The following is a 25,540-nucleotide window of genomic DNA, read 5'->3' on the forward strand; positions in this document are numbered from 1 at the left end:
ATAGCGAGCGAGCAGCCGTCCCTCATCTCACTCCTGTCACCACTCACTATACACCACTTCCTGTCCTTAACGAAACATACGATCCTATACAAATATTAAAATCCTCTTATCTAAAAAGAATCTTGAGTCATTATGGCGAACGAGCGTCCGTCCCTCACCTCACTCCTGCCTACTGGACACTTATTCCTGATCTTGACGAAGCATACAGTACTCTACATGTGTTAACTTAGTATGGTTGTCTGCTGGTGCTAGGAAAGAAAGTATCAGGAAAAAATAACGAAAAAAAAGGTTGCTAGGAAAAAATTACCACGAGTTTTTAAAGTGTTTTTACGTTTCTATAGAGGCAGACTGATAAGATTTCTGCATTATTAACTGGAGAAGCACTTTCGAAAACCCCGCTAGTCATCTCTGTGGCCTTAGAAAACACTCGTGGTGAGAGAGAAGAGCATTTGTGAATAAGGGCCAATAATGTGACACAGACCTGGCAGAGTGTGATGGTGTAATGGTATAATGGTTCAGTCACGACACGCAACACTCACCTCACCATTCCCGGCACAGTAAACCAAGCCCTCACAATGATCCTAGCGCCATAAAACACCGTTAATTACCCCACAATACCATTAAATTCTGACCGTCGATGGCCCAGTGACATATCAGATCTAGGCCTGTTTTCTGACACGGTTTGCTCTCTCACCGTCACTGCTTTCCAAAGGCTCCAGGTGAAGATACTCGTGTTTTTAAGAGTATTTTTATGGTTCTGGTGATAGATTGGCAAGATTTCTAGCTCATTAAGAGAAGAAACTGTCTTTAAAACCTGGCTAGCTGTCTCAGTGGCCTTGGAAAATGTCTTAGTGAGAGAAGGCAATTTTAAAGATATTTCTATTGTTCTGGTGATGGATTGGCAAGATTTCTAGCTCATTAAAAGAAAATTGTCGTAGTGAGAAGGGAAGGCGTTTCTAAATACGGACGCTGGTTTTAAGTTGCACGAAACACAGACGTGGATACAAACTGTCTGGTTCTTCTGGATCTTCAGTAAACCAAAGAAAGGAAATTTTTGTTCTCTCTCTCTCTCTCTCTCTCTCTCTCTCTCTCTCTCTCTCTCTCTCTCTCTCTGTCTGTTTAATTTTTACAAAGCTTTACACTGTTCTTCTTTATTTCCTTTCCTGTCAATAATCCAGTCATGAAAACCGCCTTTCCTACGATAAAAGAGTCTAAAACAGTCATACGTATCACAGGCCGTTAATATCGTAAAAACTAGCGCATTTACAGATATAAAAGAAAATTCCATTGATTATTTTTCTCTACACTTCCCTAAAAATTCATAAAAGTTCATATCTATTTTCTATTTGTCTTTTTGTAAACTCGCTGTGAATCCAAGTCATTAAAGTAAAGTCGAGACCATTGCTCGTATTCTCAAACCCTTCTTCTATGTTTCACCTTTATTTCAAGAGGGTTTATTTAAGTTTGCACGAATTTTTTGAGGTGTTTTTTTACGATTCTAGAGGCAGATTGACAGGGATTTCTACATTATTAACTGGAGAAACACTCTTGATAACCCCGCTAATCATCTCTGTTTATTTAAGTTTGCACGAATATTTTAAGGTGTTTTTTACGATTCTAGAGGCAGATTGACAGGGTTTCTACATTATTAACTGGAGAAACACTCTTGATAACCCCGCTAATCATCTCTGTGGCCCTTGAAATTAGTCGTGGTGAGAGAGCAAAACGTTTATGAATACAGGCTCAGGTGTTTCATTACTTACTCATCAATCTAGTAGCCCTAGTATTCAATTCGATTTATTTACTTATCTTTTTTAACCCCTCAATACTGGAACACATTTTTACCTTGAGATTTATGTACGATTAGACCATTTTGTCGACATTAGGAAGGGTCTATGGAGGTCAGAAGATTAATGGCCACAGTCTTCACTATCTTAATCCCCACATAAGTTTCTGAAGCTGTATAAAATCACCAAATAGTAAGCAGAATGAATATGGAAACGCGTCATGGTACTGAAGGGATTAACGTAAGAGGTAATATATTGAGGGAAAACATAACCAGTGAAGAAATCCCACTATACCTTAAATAAATCTGAAAGCTGATTACACCTGCTAATTAACGAAGTGTACACAGGTGAAAAAAGTTAGCTACCTGAGCATATAGTACTTAGCGATTAGAGGAGATTACCTGTACGTCTTAATTAGTGAGAGCGGCGTCGGCAGGTGAAGCCCTAGTAAAGCACTCACACCTGTTTTGTTACCTGTCCGCGGTAATTAGCAAGCACTGTCACACCTGAGAAGGTAACAACGTTAATAATGCTACGTGTGGGAACTAACGGGCGTTGTAACCTGTTTCACACGCCCATTTAGAGAGAGAGAGAGAGAGAGAGAGAGAGAGAGAGAGAGAGAGAGAGAGAGAGAGAGAGAATGGGTATATAACGTGATAAAGTAATAAGTTAATAGAAATATAGACAAATAAAAGGAGAAGAGATGAAAATAACAAGTAAAGGAAGATGCTAGTGAGAGAGAGAGAGAGAGAGAGAGAGAGAGAGAGAGAGAGAGAGAGAGAGAGAGAGAGAGAGAGAAATTCGCCTAGTATCACCCCCACTCTCGTTCCCAGTTCTCAGGCCAACAGTTACGTATTTCCCACCTAGCAACTGGATTACTCACGTGCCATCCTGTGTTAACGGCTCCACCGCACGCAGGCCGACCGTCGCGCGCTGCTATTTTGCAAAGGTAAACAAAAAACGAAGCAAAACAAGAACAAAAAAAGGGATATAGTAAAAATAAGACAAAAATAAACGAAAATGAAGAGAAAAACAAAAAGGGAGGGAAAATTAAGAAAAAATAAAAAATACAAAAAAAAAGTAAGAAAGAAACATAAAAGTAAACAAAAAACGAAGACAAAAATAAACAAAGGAGGGGAAACTAAGAAAAAAATAACAACAAAAATCGATAAGGTAAGATGTGGTAATGAGGTGACGTGAGTTAATGGAACATAACATGCGTAAGGTAAATACAAACAAACAAACAAACACACACACACACACACACACACACACACACACACACACACACACACACACACACACACACACACACACATATCTCTCTCTGCACTCATGACCTTCCTTATTACTCCTCAATTCTTCTCTTCCGTCATTATGAATAGGAAAGGAAGAGGAGGAGGAGGAGGAGGAGGAGGAGGAGGAGGAGGAGACCAGTTCACCTTCTTTACGCTTCATCTCGTGTAACCACAAATAGGTCAGTCCTGATGATGATGATGATGATGTCATATTGTTTACACGGCAACAGGTGATTGACAAGTGGCCACGTGTTTATGTTGAAACAGCTGATCGCGAGGCCTGTGTATACTGGTCAGCCTTCACCTCGCAATGTGGACCGTCAGCCTTCACCTCCCATTGTGGGGCGCGAAGGCAACATAACACTCCACAGCCTGATTCCAGTGAGCAAAGTAGTGTAAGGTCAGTGATGTTAGCAAGCACGATGGTAAACAAGCGAGGAGGAAGACCAGAGCGAAAATACAACGCCAGCTGGTTCTATTTAACACATTCAGTACTGAGACGCATTTTCACCATGAATTTTGGGTGATTAGAGGATTTTATTAGCATTTCGAAGGGTCTATGGAAGTTAGAAGATTAATAGCCTCAGTCTTTACTATTTTAATCCCCACATTTCTGCGACGTTAACAAGCACGATGGTAAACAGCCGAGGAGGAAAACCAAAGCGAAAATACAACGCGAGCTGGTTCTATTTAAAGGTCCAATTGATTGCAAGCACAATAATAAAGAGAGAGCACAAACAAAAACTTTACTAAATGTACTTAAGAAATGACTATCCGTTGACTGGAAGCGATGTTAGCAAGCACGATGGTAAACAAACGAGGAAGACCAGAGCGAAAATACAACGCGAGCTGCTTCTATTTAACACTGAGACGCATTTTTACCATGAATTTTTGGGTATGATTGGACGATTTTATTAGTATTAGAAAGGGTCTATGGAGATCAGAAGATTAATGGCCTCAATCTTTACTATTTGAATCCCCTATATAAGGTCCTGAAGCTGTAAAAAATCACCAAATAGCAACCAGAATGAACATGAAAACGCGGCATGGTACTGAAGTAGTGTAAGGTCCGACTGTTTGCAAGCACGACAGTAAAGAGAGAGAGAGAGAGAGAGAGAGAGAGAGAGAGAGAGAGAGAGAGAGAGAGAGAGAGAGAGATACTGGTAATGCTATAAAGAATGGTCTCTGTAGTGTGTGTGTGTGTGTGTGTGTGTGTGTGTGTGTGTGTGTGTGTGTGTGTGTGTGTGTGTGTGTGTGTGTGTGTGTGGCGTCCGCGCATGTGTGTTTGTGTGCGTGTTTACTTCTAAGTAGTGACCGCCTATAGAATAACGGTGTCCAGCCACGCCTCTCTCTCTCTCTCTCTCTCTCTCTCTCTCTCTCTCTCTCTCTCTCTCTCTCGTTCCCTCAAAATAGCTGACGATTCTCACATAAACTTCCTTCAGATGAGAGAGAGAGAGAGAGAGAGAGAGAGAGAGAGAGAGAGAGAGAGAGAGAGAGAGAGAGAGAGAGAGAGAGAGAGAGAGAGAGAGAGAGAGAGAGAGAGAGAGACTAATGACCTCTCACCATGAATTGCTTTCTTTCCTCACGCAAAAAAAAGAAAGAAAAAAAGCTTTCTCCCAAACGTGGCATCCGCTGTGTGTGTGTGTGTGTGTGTGTGTGTGTGTGTGTGTGTGTGTGTGTGTGTGTGTGCTTTCAACTTACATACCAACACACACACACACACACACACACACACACACACACACACACACACACACACACACACACATTGACCTAATTTCCACTGTGAAAGAAGGAAAAAAAAGAAATATAACGTCAATATATTTTTTCTTAGACACGACAACGAAAGGAACAAAAGAACAGCGAATCCGGAAATGAAAGACGATCTGAACCCACGACAAAAAAAGAAAAGATATTATTGTCTTTAAGAAAAAAATAGTTTAATTCTGATTGTCTTTTTTAACTGTAATATTGGATCTCTCTCTCTCTCTCTCTCTCTCTCTCTCTCTCTCTGAAGATCCCAGTATTAGAGCTTGTTGCTGTTGTTATACACATTACCATATATAATAGACCACTATACTTACTAGAGAGAGAGAAACTTGAATTAATGGAAATATATTCACAGCACTATATATAAAACACTACTAAGTTTACTATAGAGAGAAACCTATGAGAGGAACCTATAAATTGAAGGAGATATTCACAGCACCGTATATGTAAGACCACGAACCTTACTAGAGAGAGAAACCTATGAATTAAAGGAGATATTCACAGCACCATAAGACCAATGAAACTTACTAGACAGACACCTATGAATTAACCCTTTCAGTACTTGGACGCACCTTTACCATGAGTTTTGGGTGTGATTAGACGATTTTATTTACATTAGGAAGGCTCTATGAAGGTCAGAAGATTCATTGTCCAAAGTCTTTGCTATTTAAATCCCCAAATGAGTTTCTGAATCTGTATAAAATCACCTAATAGTAACCAGAATGAATAAGAAGGGGTACTGAAGGGGTTAATGGCAATAATCAACCATAATCTGACATTCCGGGTAAACGAGCCACGAGTCTAGGCACAAGTGGAACAGTGGGTCATTTAAAGTAAAGGACTCCAGCTTCTTTACGCGCCACTGAAGGAAAAATATAGGTTACAGAAGTCATACGGATATTGTAGTGACCATATTATTACCACCACCACACGTCCACTAGCAGCATGAGGAGGAGTAGGAGGAGGAGGAGGAGGTGCAGGAGGGAGGAAGGAGCAGGAGGAGGAGGAGGAGGTGCAGGAGATTTTCGCTTGACTGACAGACCGATGTGGTAATGTAACGGGCGTGTTGGAAGGTCAAGGAAACTATATCTCCCTCCTCCTCCTCCTTCTCCTCCTCCTCCTCCTCCTCCTCCTCCTCCTCCTCCTCCTCCTTGTGAAATTCGTGTTCCATCAAGTATGTAAACATCCTTTATTTTCTTCTCTCCTCTATCAATATTCCTTCCTCCTCTTCCTCCTCCTCCTTGTCTCCCTCTTCTTCCTCTTCGTAAAATTCGTCTTCCATCACGTCAATACCTCTTATTTACTTCTCTTCTCTATCACATCATATACCTCTTCTTATTCCTCCTCTTCCTCTTCCTCTTCCTCCTCCTCTTAAAATTTATCTTCTATCAAGAGCATAAACATCCCTTATTTTCTTCTCTCCTCTACCATTACCTTATTTTTCCTCCTCCTCCTCCTCCTCCTCCTCCTCCTCCTCCTTTTAAAGATCTCACGTTCTTGTTCTAGGTGATTCAATTTGCTCTCTCTCTCTCTCTCTCTCTCTCTCTCTCTGATAAAACACTCCAAATCAAAGTAATGAATGTTTAATGGTAGTAGTAGTAGTAGTCGTAGTCGTAGTCGTCGTCGTCGTCGTCGTCGTCGTCGTCGTCGTCTCTCTCTCTACTTTATATAGGCTAGCTTGGTTTAACTGTAAAGATTTGATATACTCATATATACCAGTATGAATGACTTGGCTATAAATAAATGGTTTCAAATGTTTTCTCTTCTCTCTCTCTCTCTCTCTCTCTCTCTGAAAACTAAGCTCCTGTGAGTCGTTTTGAAGTGTGGTTCGTTTGGGTTGTTGTGTGTGTGTGGTGTGTGTGTGTGTGTGTGTGTGTGTGTGTGTGTGTGTGTGACCGGAACACTTGGGAAAATACGAAGTGAAAATACAAATAGAAAAAAAGAAAGCATAATAGAAAGAACGGGAAGGAGAAAGAACAAAAGAAAGGCATTATTGTTAACTATACTCGAGTTTAATACAAAAGAACAAAAAAAAAAAAAATAAATAAATAAATAAAATAAATAAATAAATAAAAAAAAGTGAAGAAAAACGAGCATTTAAATCAAGAAAATCGGTCACACACACACACACACACACACACACACACACTTCCTCCAGCACCCACGCCTCTCCCTCTCTCCCCTCCCTCTCTCTCTCTCTCTCTCTCTCCCTTCCTCGCTCTAATACTACAATTAAGGAGAGGTGGAGGCGCCGTGACTCGAGGTAACCATGACACCATTCCTCCTTCTCTCCCTCTTTCCTCCCTCCCTCCTCCTCCATCCTTCCATACTCCTTCTTCTCTTTTTTCTTTTATTCTATCTTTTATCCAATTTCTCTCTTACTTTTCTATATTTTATTCCCTTAGTTTCCACCACCTCTTCCCTCTTTCCTCCCTCTATCCTCTTCTATTCTTCCATACTCTTATTTTTCTCTTTCCCTCCATTCTATCTTTTATTTCTCTCTCTTTCCCTCTACTTTCTATCTTTTATCCAATTTTTCTCTTTCCCTTTGTTCTATCTTTTATCCAATTCTCTCTCTTTCTCTCTACTCTATATTTTATCCAATCTCTCTCTTTTTCTCTCTATTCTCTATCTTTTTTCTCTCTCCTCTACATTCCATTCCCTTAGTCTCTACCACTTCTCTCACTTCCTCCTCCTCTTCTTACCTCCTTAAAACAACAAACCCTTATTTCTTCAGCTTCTCCTCCCCCTTCTCCCTCATTTAGCCCCTTCACTGCCCTCCTATACAGCCCCCACATCCCCATTCTCCCTCCCCCACCCACAGCTCTTCAGGGTTTCTGCCTTTACAGGTTAATCACCAATATGCAAGGGTGAACCTGAATCTAGAGCGTAAAAATGCTCTAGAGTGGAAATTCCCTCATTCACCTGCCTTCCTCACGACCTTTGTGACTTGCTGGGGGCTGATGGTAGTTAAGAGTGTAATTCCTAAGCTTTCCTGCCTGTCTGTCGCCCTTGTGGGATTGGCGGTAAGTAGGAAAGGGCTTAGTCATCCCAGTGGAGTGTCAATACGAGAAGTGCTGCACCGGAGGGAGAGCAGCGAACACCTCCCCCCTCGACTTCCTGGTGGACACTGACTGGTGGCTGGCTGGGTTTTGGGTCGGGAACGTGCCTCGGGTTATGTCGTGCTTTTGAGGTGAAAGAAAATGTATGCAAAGATGCTAAGCTGTAAACGTCAACATGTAAGCTTTCTTTTTTTTTTTTTATGACCGAGAATTCTTGAAGCTCGGTAAAATATGAAAATAAATATAAAAAAAGAGAGAAATGAATGTTACTGAATGTTTTTAAGAATAGCTAACATGTTTCTTTTAAAAATTATCATAAGTGCACAATAAATATGAAAATCAAAATAACTTAACGATTTACTAATGCTACAACCTTAAAATCAACAATAGCGACAAATAACAAACAAAAACAAGATCAGACTCAACTTAAAACCCATAAAACTCAACAAAAAACTTGCATGGAACAAAATATCGACAAAAAAATTAGATACTTCAGGAACGCCACTTAAAAACTTAACCTCTTAACCTCTTGACCTCTTCAGTACTAGAACGCATTTCTGCTTTCAGTTTTGGGCTTCATAACACGATTTTATTTACATTAGGAAGGGTCTATGGAGGTCAGAAGATTGATGGCCAGAGTCTTTACTATTACTATCCCCACATAAGTTTCCGAAGCTGTATGAAATCACCAAATAGTAACCAGAATGAATATGAAAACACGTCATGGTACTGAAGGGGTTAAAGAGAGAGAGAGAGAGAGAGAGAGAGAGAGAGAGAGAGAGAGAGAGAGAGAGAGAGAGAGAGAGAGAGAGAGAGAGAGAGAGAGAAAAGTCACATTTCGACTCAAAAATACACCAAATCATCTTAAACACCAGAATCAGTCTCAAGGGTCACGGCGCCTCACAATTACACAGGGAGACAATAAGGCGCCCTGGAATTAAAGCGAGCAAATGACGAGGTGTAAAGAGTCTTCGTGTTACGCTTTTTAGTTGAGAATAAAGAGGGGTAATTTCACGAGTACCTTTGCACTACCTGGAAGCTGCAAATTACACCTTGCAAATTACACCTGCCTGCCTCAGACCTTCCCACCTCTTACGGTTCTTACTCTGGGAAAAAAAAAAGTTGGAAGTTAATTTTAATGAGTATAAAGTTTAAAGGGAGTTGAATCTAATGAGTATGAAGTTTAAAGGGAGTAAAGGAATTGAATCTAATGAATATGAAGTTTTAAAGGGAATAACTGTAAATGTTAGTTAAATTTTAAATGCATGAAGTTCAGAAGTTTTCCTATCTTTTATGGTATTGGAAAAAGCTTCTTAGGAGTTGAATTTAGCCCCTTCAGTACCATGACACCTTTTCATATTCATTCTGCTTACTATTTGGTGATTTTATACAGCTTCAGAAACTCATGTGGGGGATTAGAATAGTAAAGACTGTGGCCATTAATCTTCTGACCTCCATAGACCCTTCCTAATGTCAATAAAATCGTCAAATCATATCCAAAACTCATGGTAAAAATGCGTCCCAGTACTGAAGGGCTTAAAAAAAAAAAAGTTTAAAGAGAGAGAGAGAGAGAGAGAGAGAGAGAGAGAGAGAGAGAGAGAGAGAGAGAGAGAGAGAGAGAGAGAGAGAGAGAGAGAGAGAAAGAGAGAAAGAGAGAGAGAGAGAGAGAGAGAGAGAAGAAAAAGCTAAAGGTTAGTTAAATTCATAGTCAAAAGCTTAAGTTAAGAATCTCAGGCACAGTTACAATTACATATGTACCTTGTCAACATAGCAACGCACCAGGTACCCTAATGTAACGCACCAAACATTTACTGACCTACTAACGGAAGGGGGAGGAAATTTAAACCCTCTTCAGTAGTGAGACATATTTTTACCTTGAATTTTGGGTGTGATTAGACGATTTTATTCGCATTAGAAAGGGTCTATGGAGGTCAAAAGATTAATGGCCACAGTCTTTACTATTTTAATCCCCCACATAAGTTTCTCAAGTTGTATAGAATTGTTAAATAGTAAGCAGAATGAATATGAGAATGTGACACTCACCAATAACAGTGCATCAATATTTCACCAATTAATTCCTGTTCTCATATTTCTATCACCAATAACAACAAATATTTCACCAATCAATTCCTGTTCTCATATTTCTAGCATTAATAACACCTAATATTTCACCAATCAATTCCCGTTCTCATATTTCTAGCACCAATAACAACTAATATTTCACCAATCAATTCCTGTTCTCATATTTCTAGCACCAATAACAGTCAATATTTCACCAATCAATTCCTGTTCTCATATTTCTAGCACCAGTGACAATTAATAATTCACCAATCAATTCCTGTTCTCATATTTCTAGCACCAATAACAACTAATATTTCACCAATCAATTCCTGTTCTCATATTTCTAGCACCAATAACAGTCAATATTTCACCAATCAATTCCTGTTCTCATATTTCTAGCACCAATAACAACGTATCAATATTTCACCATTTAATTTCTGTTTTCATTCCTCCTCGTCTCTCCATCACTGTTCCCTCATGTACGGTATGTTCGCTCGCTACTTGTTTACATATTCATTCTTTTAACTACTTATTCATATTTTTTGTTGTTGATGTGGTTGAAAAGGTGAGGAAGTATTTGTGTTTGCGGCGAGAGGCGTGAAAGATGTTTAGAATGATAGGTGGTGTGTGTGTGTGTGTGTGTGTTTTTTCCGCTACACACACACACACACACACACACACATTATCAGATACTATTATTTTCCTTAAGTTAACTTCAAATATCAGCCTAAAATCACAGTGGTAACTTTTAATAACACAGAAAGGCCAAAAGAGTAAAGAATAAAGAAGAAGAAGAGGAAGAGAGAGATGAAAGAAACGAGAAGGACGAAAGGAAAAAGGGAGAGAAAAGAAGAAATATGTAAGAATGAAAAGAAAAGATACAGAAGAGAAAGGATGAAGGAAGAGGAGGAAAAAGGTGGAGGAAAGATGGAGGGAAGGAGAAAGGAGAGAAAGAAAAAGATGTAAGAATGAAAAGAAAAGATACAGAAGAGAAAGGATGAAGGAAAAGGAGGTAAAGGTGGAGGAGAAATGGAGGAAAGATGGAGGGAGGGAAGGAGGGAGGGAGATATACCGCTAGGAGGCAACATATGGTAAAGAGCCTTGACCCAAACAGACTTTCCTCCTTTCCTCCATTTCCTCCATACACTTAACCTCCTTCCCCTCCTTTCCCTCCTTCACCTTCCTTTCCTTCCCTACCTTTGCTCCCTCCATTCATTCCTGCACCTTCCCTTTCTGTTACTCTCTCACCTCATTCCATTTTTATTTCCTCGTTCTTGTTATTGTTCTTTTGTTCAACTGTTTGTCTGTCTGTCCGTCTGTTCGTCTGTGTTACTGTTTCATTCACTGTTTCATTTTTATTTTACATTAGTGTATTTCAACGTTTTTTGTCTTATTATGTCTAACTGTGTGTGTGTGTGTGTGTGTGTGTGTGTGTGTGTGTGTGTGTGTGTGTGTGTTGGTTGGTTAGTTCCCATCTGTTCCAAGCACTCTCTCTCTCTCTCTCTCTCTCTCTCTCTCTCTCTCTCTCTCTCTCTCTCTCTCTCTCTGCTTGAGGGGCTAGAATGACTAAGAAGTTATTGCTAAATGCATCAATGACTTAAACTCCATGATTAAGCATAATGATAATAAAAAAATAATAAGAGGAAAAGAAGAAGAGGAAGAAGAAGAACAACAACAACAACAACAACAACAACAACAACAACAACAACAACAGCAGTGGTATCATAAGAAAAACATGAGGAAAGCAAATTTCTCCTCACAGACAGACACACGTACTTCAATCGCCCACATTCGAACAAAGGCACGTATTCTGAAACACTTCCGCGGGTCACAGCACCGTCACTATTTTCAAAGGGCTCTAGTTGAAGTGACACAAGTTTTTAAGGACGTTTCTGTGATTCTAGTGACATGTTAACAAGTTTTCTGCATTATCAACAAGACAAATACTTGTTACAATTCGGCTAATAGTCTCTGTGGTCTGATTTTAAAAGGCTTTAGTTGAAGTGACACGAGTTTTAAGGACGTTTTTGTAATTCTGGTGACATGTTAACAAGTTTTCTGCATTATCAACAGGACAAATACTTGTTAGAATTCGGCTAATGGTCTCTGTGGTCTATTTTTGAAAGTGTTCTAGTTGACGTGACACGAGTTTTTAAGGACGTTTCTGTAATTCTAGTGACACGTTAACAAGCCTTCTGCATTATCAACAGGACAAATACTCGTTACAATTCGGCTGATAGTCTCTGTGGTCTGATTTTAAAAGGCTTTAGTTGAAGTGACACGAGTTTTTAAGGACGTTTCTGTAATTCTGGTGACATGTTAACAAGTTTTCTGCATTATCAACAGGACAAATTACTCTTTAGAACCCGGCTAATCGTCTCTACGGTCTTTGAAAATAGTCGCGGTGAGAGAAGGAAGCGTCTCTGAATATGGCCTCAAGAAACGCGACCCAGTAAACAAAACATATATACGTGACACTCGACAGAATAACAACAATATATCATCAACAACAACAAGCCAAGCAAGGGGAGGTGTCAATAGTAGAGGTGCTGTAAGACAAGTATACCAAACACCAAACAAAACACGCGTACCAGAACACCTACTACGTGAGAGAGAGGCAACAACACAGCATCCATAGTAACAAGTCAAGCAAGCGGCGGTGTCAATAGCAGATGCGTGAGGCGAGTACCGTTCACCTGTGTTTACCTGTGCGTGCAGCGGCGTGGCGGCAGGAAGTACTGGCGTAATGATACCCGAGGAACCACACGTAATGAGCCACGGACCCCGCAAGATGTGTCCAGGATCTCATTGGTCGTAAAGGATACCGTGAAGGATGTTGGTTACGAGTAGTTTGGTGTGTTTGAATGATTATGTGTTGATTTAAACCCTTTCATTACCAGGACGTGTTTCTATATTCCTTCCGGTTACTATATGGTGATTTTAAACAGCTTCAGAAACTTGTGTGGGGATTGAAACAGTGAAGACCCTGGCCATTAATCTTCTGACCTCCACAGACCTTTACTAATTGCGATGATGAGTGGGGGTAGTTTGGTGTATGTAAAGAATGATGGGTAATGGTGGGGTGTAGTTTGGTGTATGTAAAAAATAATGGACAGGGGGTTAGTTTTGTGCATTTAAATTAATATGTGTTGGCTAATATCTCTTAAAAGAAAAGAATGATTGACTGACTGAGTAACTGATCGATTGCTCTTAAACTCAGAATTCAAGGACACGGTAAAGAATAATGGACAGGGGCTAGTTTGGTGTATCTAAATGAATATGTTGGTTAATATCTCTAAAAAAAACCGCACTGACTGATTAGTTGATTGATTGACAGGTAGCATATAGTGCATTAACAACCTAATTACTGTGTGTATCCTTTGCTTCAACGTGGCAAGGGAAATTATGTGGATTAGCTATTGAAAGAGTAAAACGAGGGAATAAATACACCTGTTGCCAAGCTTCCTACTGAAAAACTGACAAACTGACGCCACTATAATAAACAGGATGAAGAAAGAAGTAAAACGTGGCAATATATACATACCTGTTGTCAAGATTCCCACTGAAAAACTGACAATGATCCGGGTTAGGTATTGAGAGAAGAGTAAAACGAGAGAATAAAATATACTTACTCTTAAGCTTCTTACTGAAAAAACTGGCAATGATCTGGATTAGGTATTGAGAGAAGAGCAAAACGTGGGAATAAATATACCTCTTCTCAAGATTCCCACTGAAAAACTGACAATGATCTGGGTTAGGTATTGAGAGAAGAATAAAACGAGCCATTTAACATACCTATTCTCAAGCTTCCTATACTGACAAGCTGACAAACTGATGCCATGGAAATGAACTGGATTAGGTATTGAAAGGAAAGTAAGACGAGGGAATAAATATACCTGTTGTCAAGCTTGCTACTGAAAAAACTGATAATGATCTGGATTAGGTATTGAGAGAAGAATAAAACAAGGGAATAAATACATCTATTCTCAAGCTTCCTATACTGAAAAACTGACAAGATGATAAACTGACGCCACGGAGTTGAGATGGATTACGTACTGAAAGAAGACTAAGAAGAGACAATAAATAAAGCTTCCTACTGAAAAAAAAAAAACTTATACCACATAAGATACAAAACAATTTTTAGTCTCACAAACATGAATTGGGACGCGAGACAACTCTTTTTTTTTCAGCTTTTCTGTCTTTATGTTCCTTTTTCTTTCTTTTTTTTTTTTTTGAGATGAACAGAACGGTAAACTCGTAACAGGCCAAATCAATAAAAAAAAGCTAAAAGAAAAAAGAAGGTTACAAAAAAAGTACAGGAATCCATTGGTCAGAGTTTACAAGTTTACAATAGTAGGAAGAGGAGGAGGAGGAGGAGGAGGAGGAGGAGGAGGAGGAGGAGGAGGAGGAGGAGGAGGAGGAGGAGGAATTTATCGGTCAGAGTTTACACGTTTACAAGTTTACAGCAGCACAAGTAGCAAGAGGAAGAGGAGGAGGAAGAGGAGGAGGAGGAGGAGGAGGAGGAGGAGGAGGAGGAGGAGGAGGAGCAAGTTTACCACCTCCATCTTGTGATCTGTGTGTGACTTGCCAGACTGACCGTGGCGAGAACTGGCGCGGGGGAAGACTGACCGTAACTTTAGCCAGTCAGTCACGCCTCGCTACTCCCCCACCCCGCCTCCCATCAGCACCCCCTCCCCCTCCCTCCCCTCCCTTCCTCCCGTTCCTTTTCTCGTTCTCTTCCCTTGACTTCACTCACACCTTGCTCATCTGCCTTCTCTCTCTCTCTCTCTCTCTCTCTCTCTCTCTCTCTCTCTCTCTCTATTCTACTTTTCCTTCCAAATTATACTTTTTTTCATCTTTCTTTTCCTCTTCTTTTTATCTCTTCCTCTCACGGTTTATATAATGAGGCAGTGAGAGAGAGAGAGAGAGAGAGAGAGAGAGAGAGAGAGAGAGAGAGAGAGAGAGAGAGCTGATGGGATTAGTAATGATGAAACGTTAGAATAATGACAGAGAACCATTATAATCACAAGTATTAAAGAGAAAAGAATGAAGAGAGAAAATTATGAGGGATTTTTCTAATTGGATGACTCTCTCTCTCTCTCTCTCTGCGCCATATTCAGAAACGCTTCCCTCTCTCACTCCGACGATTTTCAAAGACAACAGAGACCATTTGCCGAATTCTAAAGAGTATTTGTCCTATTGATAATGCAGAAAACTTGTTAACATGTCACTAGAATCACAGAAACACCCTTAAAACCCTTACCACTTCAAATAGAGTCCTTTAAAAACAGATTACTTCAACTAGAACCCATTGAAAACAGACCACAGAGACGATTAGCCAAGTTCTAAAGAGTATTTGTTTTGTTGATAATACAGAAAACTTGTTAACATGTCACTAGAATCAACATATCACTAGAATCACAGAAACACTCTTAAAAACTCGTGTCACTTCAACTAGAGCCTTGAAAATAGTGAAGGTGCTGTGAGGCGCGGAAGTGTTTCAGAATATGGGCTCTCTCTCTCTCTCTCTCTCTCTCTCTCTCTCTCTCTCTCTCTCTCTCTCTCTCTCTCTCTCTCAATCACTGTTAAGTAACGTATATGTCTCCAGGTAGTTACAATAAAAAACTCATTAACGTCTCTACATAACGAAGCATCTTAATCACTTAATCATTACCACCACCACCACCACCACCACCACCGCCACCACCATCGCCACCGCCTCGCCCCTCGCGCAGTGCATATATAAACACTTTCCCCGTTATGCGTTCGTCACGTGTAACAGCAGGAGCGTAAAACGAGTGTAACAGTAGAGTTGGTATTGTTTGCAGTCTCCTCCCCCCCTCCTCCTCCTCCTCCTCCTCCTCCTCCTCCTCCTCCTCCTCCTCCTCCTCCTCAGCAGTTCGCGTCTTCTCCTTCTTATGCTTGTTCTTCTTCCTATTTTCATTCACCAAACTCTTCCGGTAATATGAGAGAGAGAGAGAGAGAGAGAGAGAGAGAGAGAGAGAGAGAGAGAGAGAGAGAGAGAGAGAGAGAGAGATGCAATGTTCTCTTCGACACACACACACACACACACACACACACACACTGACCAATAGGTAAGGCAAGTCATTTTAACCCAGACATAATGTGAAGGAGGAACAGGAGGCGAGAACGATGACGAAGACGATGACTAGGAAGATAAGAGAGAGGAGGAGGAGGAGGAGGAGGAGGAGGAGGAGGAGGAGGAGGAGGAGGAGGAGAGAGGAAGAAATGAGGATGAAAAAGCACCAGAAAGAAAGAAGAATGAGACCAAAACCAACATATAAATGAAGACAGATTTTGCAACATCAACAACAATCATTTACAATCTTTCCTCTATCTCCTCCTCTTCCTCCTCCTTCTCCAGCTTGCCTCATCTTCGCGGTCAGTGGAGGCACACGCCGGCTCATACACACATAAGAGTGAGGGCAAACTGCATGAAATTCTCCCTCAATTCATGTGTTATTCTTCCTGGCCACGAGTCATGAAAAAGAGCACGCGTCCTCCTCCCACGAAGGTTCACGTCACACTGAGGTGAAGCAAGGAATATACTGTAGAATCCTTGAGGTGAAGCCATGTCAGTTTTTATCCCATTCAGTACTGGAACGCATTTTTTATCATAAATTTTTTGGTGTGATTAGACGAATTTATTGACATTAGGAAGGGTCTATGAAGGTCAGAAGATTAATGGCCACAGTCTTCACTATTTTAACCATGAGTTTGGGTGTGATTAGACGAATTTATTGACATTAGGAAGAGTCTATGGAGCTCAGAAGATTAATGGCAAGAGTCTTCACTATTTTGATCCCCCACATAAGTTTCTGAAGCTGTATAAAATCACCAGATATTAAGCAGAATGAATAGGAGAACGCGTCATGGTACTGAGGAGGTTAAGGGTAAATCAGAAAGTGTGGTTCCTTTAATCTTCAGACCGAATCCCTAAATGCTGATATTTTTACAGTGCTTGCTATTATTGGTATTGTCATTAAGATGTCATGTGTATCGTCCCTTCAGAGAGTGTGGTTCCTTACATCTTCAGAGAGCGAATCCCTAAATGCTGATATCGTTACTGTACTGGTTGTCATTGGCATTATCAGTGAGATGTCTTGCGTATCGTCCTTTCAGCCACATCATTACTGTTAACCTCCTTCAGTACTGGAACGTATTTTTGTCCTGACTATTTTATTGACATTAGGAAGGGTCTATGGAGGTCAGAAGATTAATGGCAACAGTCTTCACTATTTTTATGAGTTTGGGTGTGATTAGACGAATATATTGACATTAGGAAGGGTCTATGGAGGTCAGAAGATTAATGGCCACAGTCTTCACTATTTTAATCCCCACATGAGTTTCTAGATCAAACAAAACAAAACAGAATTAAAGAGAATCAAGAGCACATTACTTTTTTTTTTCCGGTGTGAATGAAGAAACACGTGTCAATATATATAAAAAAAAAAATGAATAAAATAAAATCCAGTGTAGGTTGAGTAGGGGGGGGGTTGTGTTCACGTCCCCCCCCCCCGCCACACTCATATTCACCCTCGCCAAGCTCCAGTTGTGAGTAAACCTTGTCTTCATTACTATTAGCTTATCCATGCTCTATAACCCCAGACCTCGCATCCTCATCTCTCTCTCTCTCTCTCTCTCTCTCTCTCTCTGCTATTATGAGTGATTTGGATGATATCAAAAATGGTGATGATGGTGGTGGTGGTGGTGGTGGTGGTGGTGGTTATAATGATGAGATAAAGTAGAACATACATATACATGACGTGGGAAACAACAACAACAACAACAAAAACAGCAGCAGTAAGAGCAGCAATAATAGCAACAATGAAAATAATAACAATAATAACCATAATAATAATAATAATAATAATAATAATAATAATAATAATAATAATAATAATAATAATAATAACAATAATAACAATAATAACGACAATAACAACAACAATGACATAAAAACTCAGTCAATCGAACTAAAACACACACACACACACACACACACACACACACACACACACACACACACACACACACACACACACACACAAATAAATGAATAAATGAATAGATGAAAATAAATAAAAGAAAAAAACTAAATGAAAACTTACACATTTCTAACACACAAGCAAATAAAACAATAAAAAAAAAAACACCTTCTAACCAACACATATTTAACATACAAAAAATACAACAAACTGAATAAAAAAAAAAAAAAAAACACAAGAACATTCCCAACACCTGCTGACCACCACACCTGTATTTCACCTGATCATTAATGGCCGCAACACCTCCCCAGATCAGCGGAGGCTTCCAACACTACCACTTCTACCAGAACCAGAACGCCTTCAGCCTGCCGGAGTGTGCCACGCAGCAGGTGATTAGTAGTAGTAGTAGTAGTAGTAGTAGTAGTAGTAGTAGTAGTAGTAGTAGTAGTAGTAGTAGTAGTAGTAGTAGTAGTAGTAGTAGTCCCCAACACACCACAACACACCACAGCACTTCCCGACACACCCCAACACACCACACCACACCACACCACACCACAACACTCCACAACACACACCAACCCACCCCTAACACTCCCTAACACCCCACAACACACTCCCTCCCCCCCCAAGAACCTCACCTGTCCATATTTCAGGTGTGCAATGCAGTATACAGACGTCTCAACTTCACGCAACCCTTATGTCAGTGCCCCAAAGACACTGACCCCTGCAGCGTCTCCACTCTCTCTAATGACCAGCGATCTATTGAGCTGTCCATGGGCGGCCCGCATACTAAGGTAAGGGTGGTCCTGAAGGCGACGCTGCAGGTGGAGAGATAATGTAGCTATAGATTAAGATGTGGTGATGGTAGTGGAAGGGTAAAATGTGATGGTGTTTCATAGAATTACTTTTATCATGTGTTAACCCCTTCAGTACCGTGACGCATTTCCATATAGACTCTGCTTACTATTTGGTGGCTTTATACAGCTTCAGGAACTCATGTTGGGGATTAAAAATAGTGAAGACTGTGGCCACTAACCTTCTGACCTCCATAGACCCTTCCTAACGTAAATAAAATGGGCTAATTGTACATAAATCTCAAGGTAAAAATGTGTCCCAGTATTGAAGGGATTAAAAAAAAAAGTAAAGAATGAGAAGATCTGAAAGAATTAGTCGAAAGTCTGGGTCTTGAAACTTCTCTCTTAAGTAGTCAAGTCATAGGAATATAGAAATACAGAAGCAGGCAGGGAGTTCCAGAGTTTACCAGTGAAAGGTATGAATGATTGTGAGTACTGGTTAACTCTTGTATTAGAGGGTTGGACAGAATAGGGATGAGAGGAAGAAGAAAGCCTTGTGCTACATTTATTTACCTGTCGACCTTATCTATCTTCCTACCTAACTCACTTACCTACCTTTCGATCTTACGTAGAAAACTCCCTACTATACCACACCTATTTACTTGTCGACCTTATTTATCTTCCTGCCTATCTACTTATTTACCTACCTATCGACCTTATCTATCTTCCAACCTCCCTTATTCATCTCCGTCAACCATATTTATTTTCCTAACTACCTTACTCATCTCCCTATCAAACTTATTCATCTTCCTACTTTCCCTGTCAACCTTATCTATCTTCCTATCTTACTTATCTCCGTTTTCACCCATCACCCAACTTCTAGCTACTATATACATAAAACTCCCAAAGCAGAGCCACCGTGACACTGCAGCTTTCACGGCGCTCAGCTGCCGGAAGACGACAATTGCATATGTCATTCTTATTATTGGTTCTACAACACCGCTAAAGACGTCACCAGTTATCCCCCTTAACTGTACGCTGGCTTCTTCCGCTAGTGACAGAAAAAAGAAAGGTACAAGATGTTTTCAGACCTGTTATGATTTCCACCACACACTTTCCTTAACAGTAATCCCCTTGTCTGTAATACGAGACCAGACATCACCGCGGTACCGACACATGGCGAGGTCGTAAGGAAAGGAACCCTCTCACGTTTACCAATCACACACACACACACACACACACACACACATCACTAATCATCTTCACTCATTATTTTTCTTCACTTAAACTATTCTTTTTTTCTCACGGTCATAACAAAACGCCTTATAGAAATTACCCATACAAGGATCACTTTTCAACCTTCACGTGCCTCCATCATTCATAATCTATACCTACAATAAATTCCATTCCAATACTCTGCTTTCAATTGTCATTAAATTTTCGCCTGATAACCTGATAACGTAAAATTAACCTAACCCAACTTTTTTTTTTTTTTATGTAGGGAAGAGGGCCAGCCAAGGGTAAAAAAAAAAAAAAGAAAAGATGAAAAAAGGCTCACTTGAGTGCTGGCTCTCTAAAACTTCACCTGTATAATTTTGCTCCTGACGAAGAGAACTGGGAAAGAGACAGAAGAAAACAAACACACTATTTTCCTTATTCTACCATACTAATCAAGTTCATCTAATTTTACTACTGACGAAGGAGACGATAGAGAAAAGACAGAAGAAAAACACCCAATACATTACTTCCTGCTAAACTAACCAGCGTCATCTAATTTTACTACTGACGAAGGCGATGACGGAGAAAAAGGACAAGAAAACAAATACATTTTACTGGATACTTCCTTGTCCCCTAACCTAACCATCTAATTTCACTGCTGACGAAGGCGATGACGGAGAAAAGAGAGAGAGAAAAAAAAAACACTAACTTACTTCCTTATCTTCCTTAACTTCACACTACTAAATTAACTTCATCTAATTTCACTCCTGACGAAGGCGACGACAGAGAAAAGAGAAGAAAACAAACACTATAACTTACTTCCTTATCCTCCTTAACTTCACCTTACTAAATTAACCTAACCATCCAATTTCACTCCTGACGAAGGCGACGACGGTGATCAAGACGTGCGAGCCTGTATGGAGCGTGAGGGACTGCCGGGAGCCGCGAGACTGGTCCATCCTTGCCCTTCAGAACACTCGCACTGGCAAGGCACACTATCTTGTCATCTGCAAATGTCCTCTGTCATCTAAGCTCGGTAAGTAGCAGTAGCAGTAATAGCAGTAGCAGTAGCAGTAGCAGTTAGTCACAAATTCCTCTCTCACGGCGGAGTTTGGTTGGCCCTGTATGCTATCATCACTGGGTGGCGGTGTCCCGAGGTGTGGCGAAAGGACTAACATTGTTTTGGTGACTCGATAAATACGTGACTCTTTCACACAGTAGTCTATCCTTCACGTGTTACTGTTAATCCCTCGAGTTTCTTACCCAGCCCGATTGTATATGTGTGTGTGTGTGTGTGTGTGTGTGTGTGTGTGTGTGTGTGTGTGTGTGTGTGTGTGTGTGTGTGCACAATATACGCATCAGTAGTTATGACACAAAGAAGCAATGAAACTTACTCAGAATACTACTACAATTACCTTACAGCGCTACTAAGAAGGCTCTCAGTGCATCTTTCAAATGAAATACGGAAATATAAGAGATTGCAACTCTTTCACATCGATGTGGTAAAGTACGTAGCTGCTTGATCTCCTGAAATTATTCGAGATGTGTTAGAAAAAGTATCGAGTTTAGCTGATCATCTTATTTATAGAGGACATTCTTTTTAATAGCCTATATTTCCACGATAACAATTCCAGTTTCCAAGATAACAATTCCAGTTTCCACGATAACAATTCCAGTTTCCAAGATAACAATTCCAGTTTCCACGATAACAATTCCAGTTTCCACGCTAATGAAAACTGGCATGGCTGACTTTTTGTTATCCCAATCATGGTGATGCTGAATATATTATCATAATATGAGTTACGTACTAAGTAAATTGAAATCATGAAAAGCAATCTAATGTCACTTTAAATAAATAAATAAATAAACAACGATGATTACGATACGAGTTTCCACGATAACGACGCGATTCCACGATGACGATACGAGTTTCCACGATAACGACGCGATTCTATGATGACGATACGAGTTTCCACGATAACGACGCAATTCCATGATGACGATACGAGTTTCCACGATAACGACGCGATTCCACGATGACGATACGAGTTTCCACGATAACGACGCGATGATGACGATACGAGTTTCCACGATAACGACGCGACGATGACGATACGAGTTTCCACGATAACGACGCAATTCCACGATGACGATACAAGTTTCCACGATAACGACGCGATTCCATGATGACGATACGAGTTTCCACGATAACGACGCAATTCCTGTTTCCACGATAACAATACGAGTTTCCACGATAATGAAGTATTTCCAGTTTCCACGCGATTCCAGTTTCCACCATAACAGTTCCAGTTCCCACGCTGACGCTGTGGGCGTGGCGATGACAGTACGCCATTGGAGCGTACTACTATTTACACGGGTACCAGGACGAACCCTTCCTCCCCAAGGGTCCGCCCCAGCAGTCCCGTGGGTGTGAGGGCAGTGGCGAGGCAACCTTGCCGCTCCTCACACGGCTCGCCATGAGCGCTGACTCGCCACACACCACACCCCAGCCACCGTCATGACGTGAGCCCTCTCACCCCAAAAGGACCCCTCGTCCTGCCAGTGTCCGGTGCGCGGCGCACAGCGTGCCCTCGTTCACGGCGAGTTGTTCAGCCCGGTGCCATCACAATCAAGGGACCCGTACACACTACACACCCTCCTCCAGACTGCATGGAAGGAGCCTTATCTCCCCATCAGGACTCCCCCTATCTGGTGAAGGGCAAACATTGATCCCCTGCTCATGGCGACCCCTTGCCTAGTGTGAGGCGCTGCAAGTGGATGACTATAGTGAAGCTTGAGTGCCGCCAAGGAAAAGAAAGACCTGCTGCCAGTTCTCTGCCTTGGGCCCCAGGCCGGACCCGACAGCCACCTTCTCCCCCCGTGCGGCACCCAAGGCCGTCACGGCCCTACACAAATTTTGGCCGAAAGTTCTCAAACTTCATTTAAATTTTGATCCAAATATAAAATCATCGATAGTGAATGAAAAATGGCTTTGGTTCGGAAGTGTGCAAGAGTCAGCTGATCAATGAAACAAGGCTACACAACTTTGCTCCAGAGTAGTGTAGCCTACCTTGCAGGGTTCCTGACCGTGAATGTGCGCATGTTTGTATATGACGGGATAAAACAGTCATCCAGTCACAGATTGCTTCAGTATCTCTACCTGTCAAATCATGCACCTAATCATACGAGATATTTTGAATAAAATTAAATAAAAGTTATTCTAAAATTTGGCTTAGGGAAAACTTGTAAACTACTGCTAAAAGTAAATTCGTTTATCTGTAACCTCGTTGTAAAACCCTTTAGCCCACACATGAAGGGTTCTTTAAACATTCAGATGCCAAGAAACAGGGGAAGTCACGGAAGGCAGCGCAGGTCGCCTATCGAGACATTGTGCAGGAGTGAAGTTTGCTGTTGCTACATGGACTGTACCTTGTTGAGTTGGAACCGAAGGTCCAACACTAGAAGACATTCCACTCATGCTTCAGACTCTCTAACCAAACATTATCTCCAAACCAAGACAAGTGTTTTCCTTGTCTCTTTCCCTCTAACATAAAAAAAAAACACCTGGTCACCTGCTATAACAAACTATACTTGATGAAAGAGATAAAACTCCTTTCAGTAACACTACATAAACGTGACAATCCTACACACCTTCCTGCCAATGTATTATAAAGACAGGTGGAGCTTTCCGTGTCCTACATTATATGGCAACACCTGCGTGCCCCAAATGACGTTTCCACAGGTACACTTTGCCTCGGGTGTAAACTGTGCTGTCAGCTGATTTCTCCTAAGCAAACAAAGGCGGCCCAGTCTGCTGCTTCCTCTGCACAAAGAAAAATTTTGTTTACCCTACGGCGCTCATCCTCCAGTCTAACTCAAAGAAAATGCCCTCTCTCTCTCTCTCTCTCTCTCTCTCTCTCTCTCTCTCTCTCTCTCTGTGTGTGTGTGTGTGTGTGTGTGTGTGTGTGTGTGTGTGTGTGTGTGTGTGTGTGTGTGTGTGTGTGTGCATTAAAGTCTCTTGTTAAATCCAAAGTCTATCAATGTATATTTGACTAACGTTACGGCACAATATATTAACCAAATCTCTCTCTCTCTCTCTCTCTCTCTACAGAGGGGCCCCTGAACCACGAGCAGCCAAGTTACGCACAGGTTCCCAGCATTCGTGTGTACGGTATGATGTGTATTGGCAGGAACTACAGGCGTGTGTCTCGGCAGGTGTCCCCAGGTAAGGTGTGGAGTTAATTAAGCCTTAAACCCATTCTGTACCATGACGCGTTTCCATATTCATTTTGCTTACTATTTGGTGATATTACACAGCTTCAGAAACTTATGTGGTGATTGAAATAGTGAAGACTGTGGCCATTAATCTTCTGACCTCCATAGACACTTCCTAATGTAAAAAAATTCGCCTAATCATGTATTATATATTGAAGGCCTTCCATACATATATGCAAACTTACATTAAAGACCTTCCATATATACATACGCATTCTAACATACATTAAAGACCTTCCATAAAGCCTACACACTCAAACAGCTATATATTGGAGACCTTCCATACATACATTCAAACATACACCGCCAACCTTCCATACTCACATTCAAACATATACTGCCAACCTTCCACACACACATTCACACATACACTGCCAACCTTCCACACACACATTCACTCATACAGTTCCAACCTTCCAAATACACATTAACACATACACTGCCAACCTTCCAAATACACATTCACACATACACTGCCAACCTTCCAAATACACATTCACACATACACTGCCAATCTCCCATAAATAGATTCAAACATACACTGCCAACCTTCCATACACATTCACACATGCACTGCCAACCTTCCATACACACATTCACACATACATCGCCAATCTCCCATACATACATTTAAATATACATTGAAAACCTTCCATACACATTTAAACATGCATTGAAAATCTAACAAACACACATTCAAACATTACTACTATTATTTCTTTCTTATGCAGGAGTGACAGCTGGCCAAGGGCAACAAAATATGAAAAAAAGAAAAAAAAAAAGAAAAGGGCCCATTATGTTGCCAGTTCCCAAAAAAAAAAAAAAAAAAAAACATGAATTAGCCAAAACATGCATTCCCGACCTTCCAGATACACATTTAAACATACACTGAAAACTTTACATACATACATTCAAACATACACTGAATTCCTTCCATACACACTAACTTTTGACTAACTCTTTCTTTTCTGGAGACTGCAATTCTAGTGCACGTGGCCTTTTTTTTCTAATATATATATATTTTTTTGTCCTTATCAATTCTCTCTCTTACATAAAAAAAAAATATATATATGTATAAATAAAATACATTGGCGACCTTCCATATTCTCACCAGCTCCTTTAGTTCCTGCAGAGTTCCCGTGGAGTCAGCTGAAGGAGGCGCTGGAGGAGGGAACCTTAATGGAGGACCTTGACAGAAACAGCCTCCCTCCTTCTCTCTATCCTCACTACTGAAGAGACTACAGGGCAACCAACCACTGCCTTCGT

At 40.8% G+C, this 25,540-nt stretch overlaps 1 protein-coding gene and 1 long non-coding RNA gene across 2 annotated transcripts in view; one reads left to right on the top strand and one right to left on the bottom strand.

Moving 5' to 3' along the window:
• LOC123510526 overlaps positions 1 to 25,496 on the bottom strand; it is a 26,919-nt gene extending 1,423 nt beyond the window's left edge. The window contains exons 1-2 of the long non-coding RNA XR_006676529.1: positions 25,386 to 25,496; positions 18,626 to 18,805 (exon numbers count right to left, since the gene is read on the bottom strand). This is a non-coding gene — a long non-coding RNA (uncharacterized LOC123510526). The remainder of the gene's footprint in view (positions 1 to 18,625; positions 18,806 to 25,385) is intronic.
• The window catches only part of LOC123510525, a 31,499-nt gene extending 5,967 nt beyond the window's left edge, over positions 1 to 25,532 (top strand). The window contains exons 2-6 of the mRNA XM_045265761.1: positions 18,299 to 18,376; positions 18,641 to 18,781; positions 20,885 to 21,035; positions 24,111 to 24,224; positions 25,398 to 25,532. Coding sequence (XP_045121696.1) covers positions 18,299 to 18,376; positions 18,641 to 18,781; positions 20,885 to 21,035; positions 24,111 to 24,224; positions 25,398 to 25,507 — 594 coding nt within the window. The 3' untranslated portion in view covers positions 25,508 to 25,532. The remainder of the gene's footprint in view (positions 1 to 18,298; positions 18,377 to 18,640; positions 18,782 to 20,884; positions 21,036 to 24,110; positions 24,225 to 25,397) is intronic.
• Positions 25,533 to 25,540: the final 8 nt, after the last annotated feature.

This window comes from Portunus trituberculatus, chromosome 29, assembly GCF_017591435.1.
Source record: "Portunus trituberculatus isolate SZX2019 chromosome 29, ASM1759143v1, whole genome shotgun sequence".
In the NCBI taxonomy this organism is placed as follows: Eukaryota; Metazoa; Arthropoda; class Malacostraca; order Decapoda; family Portunidae; genus Portunus; species Portunus trituberculatus.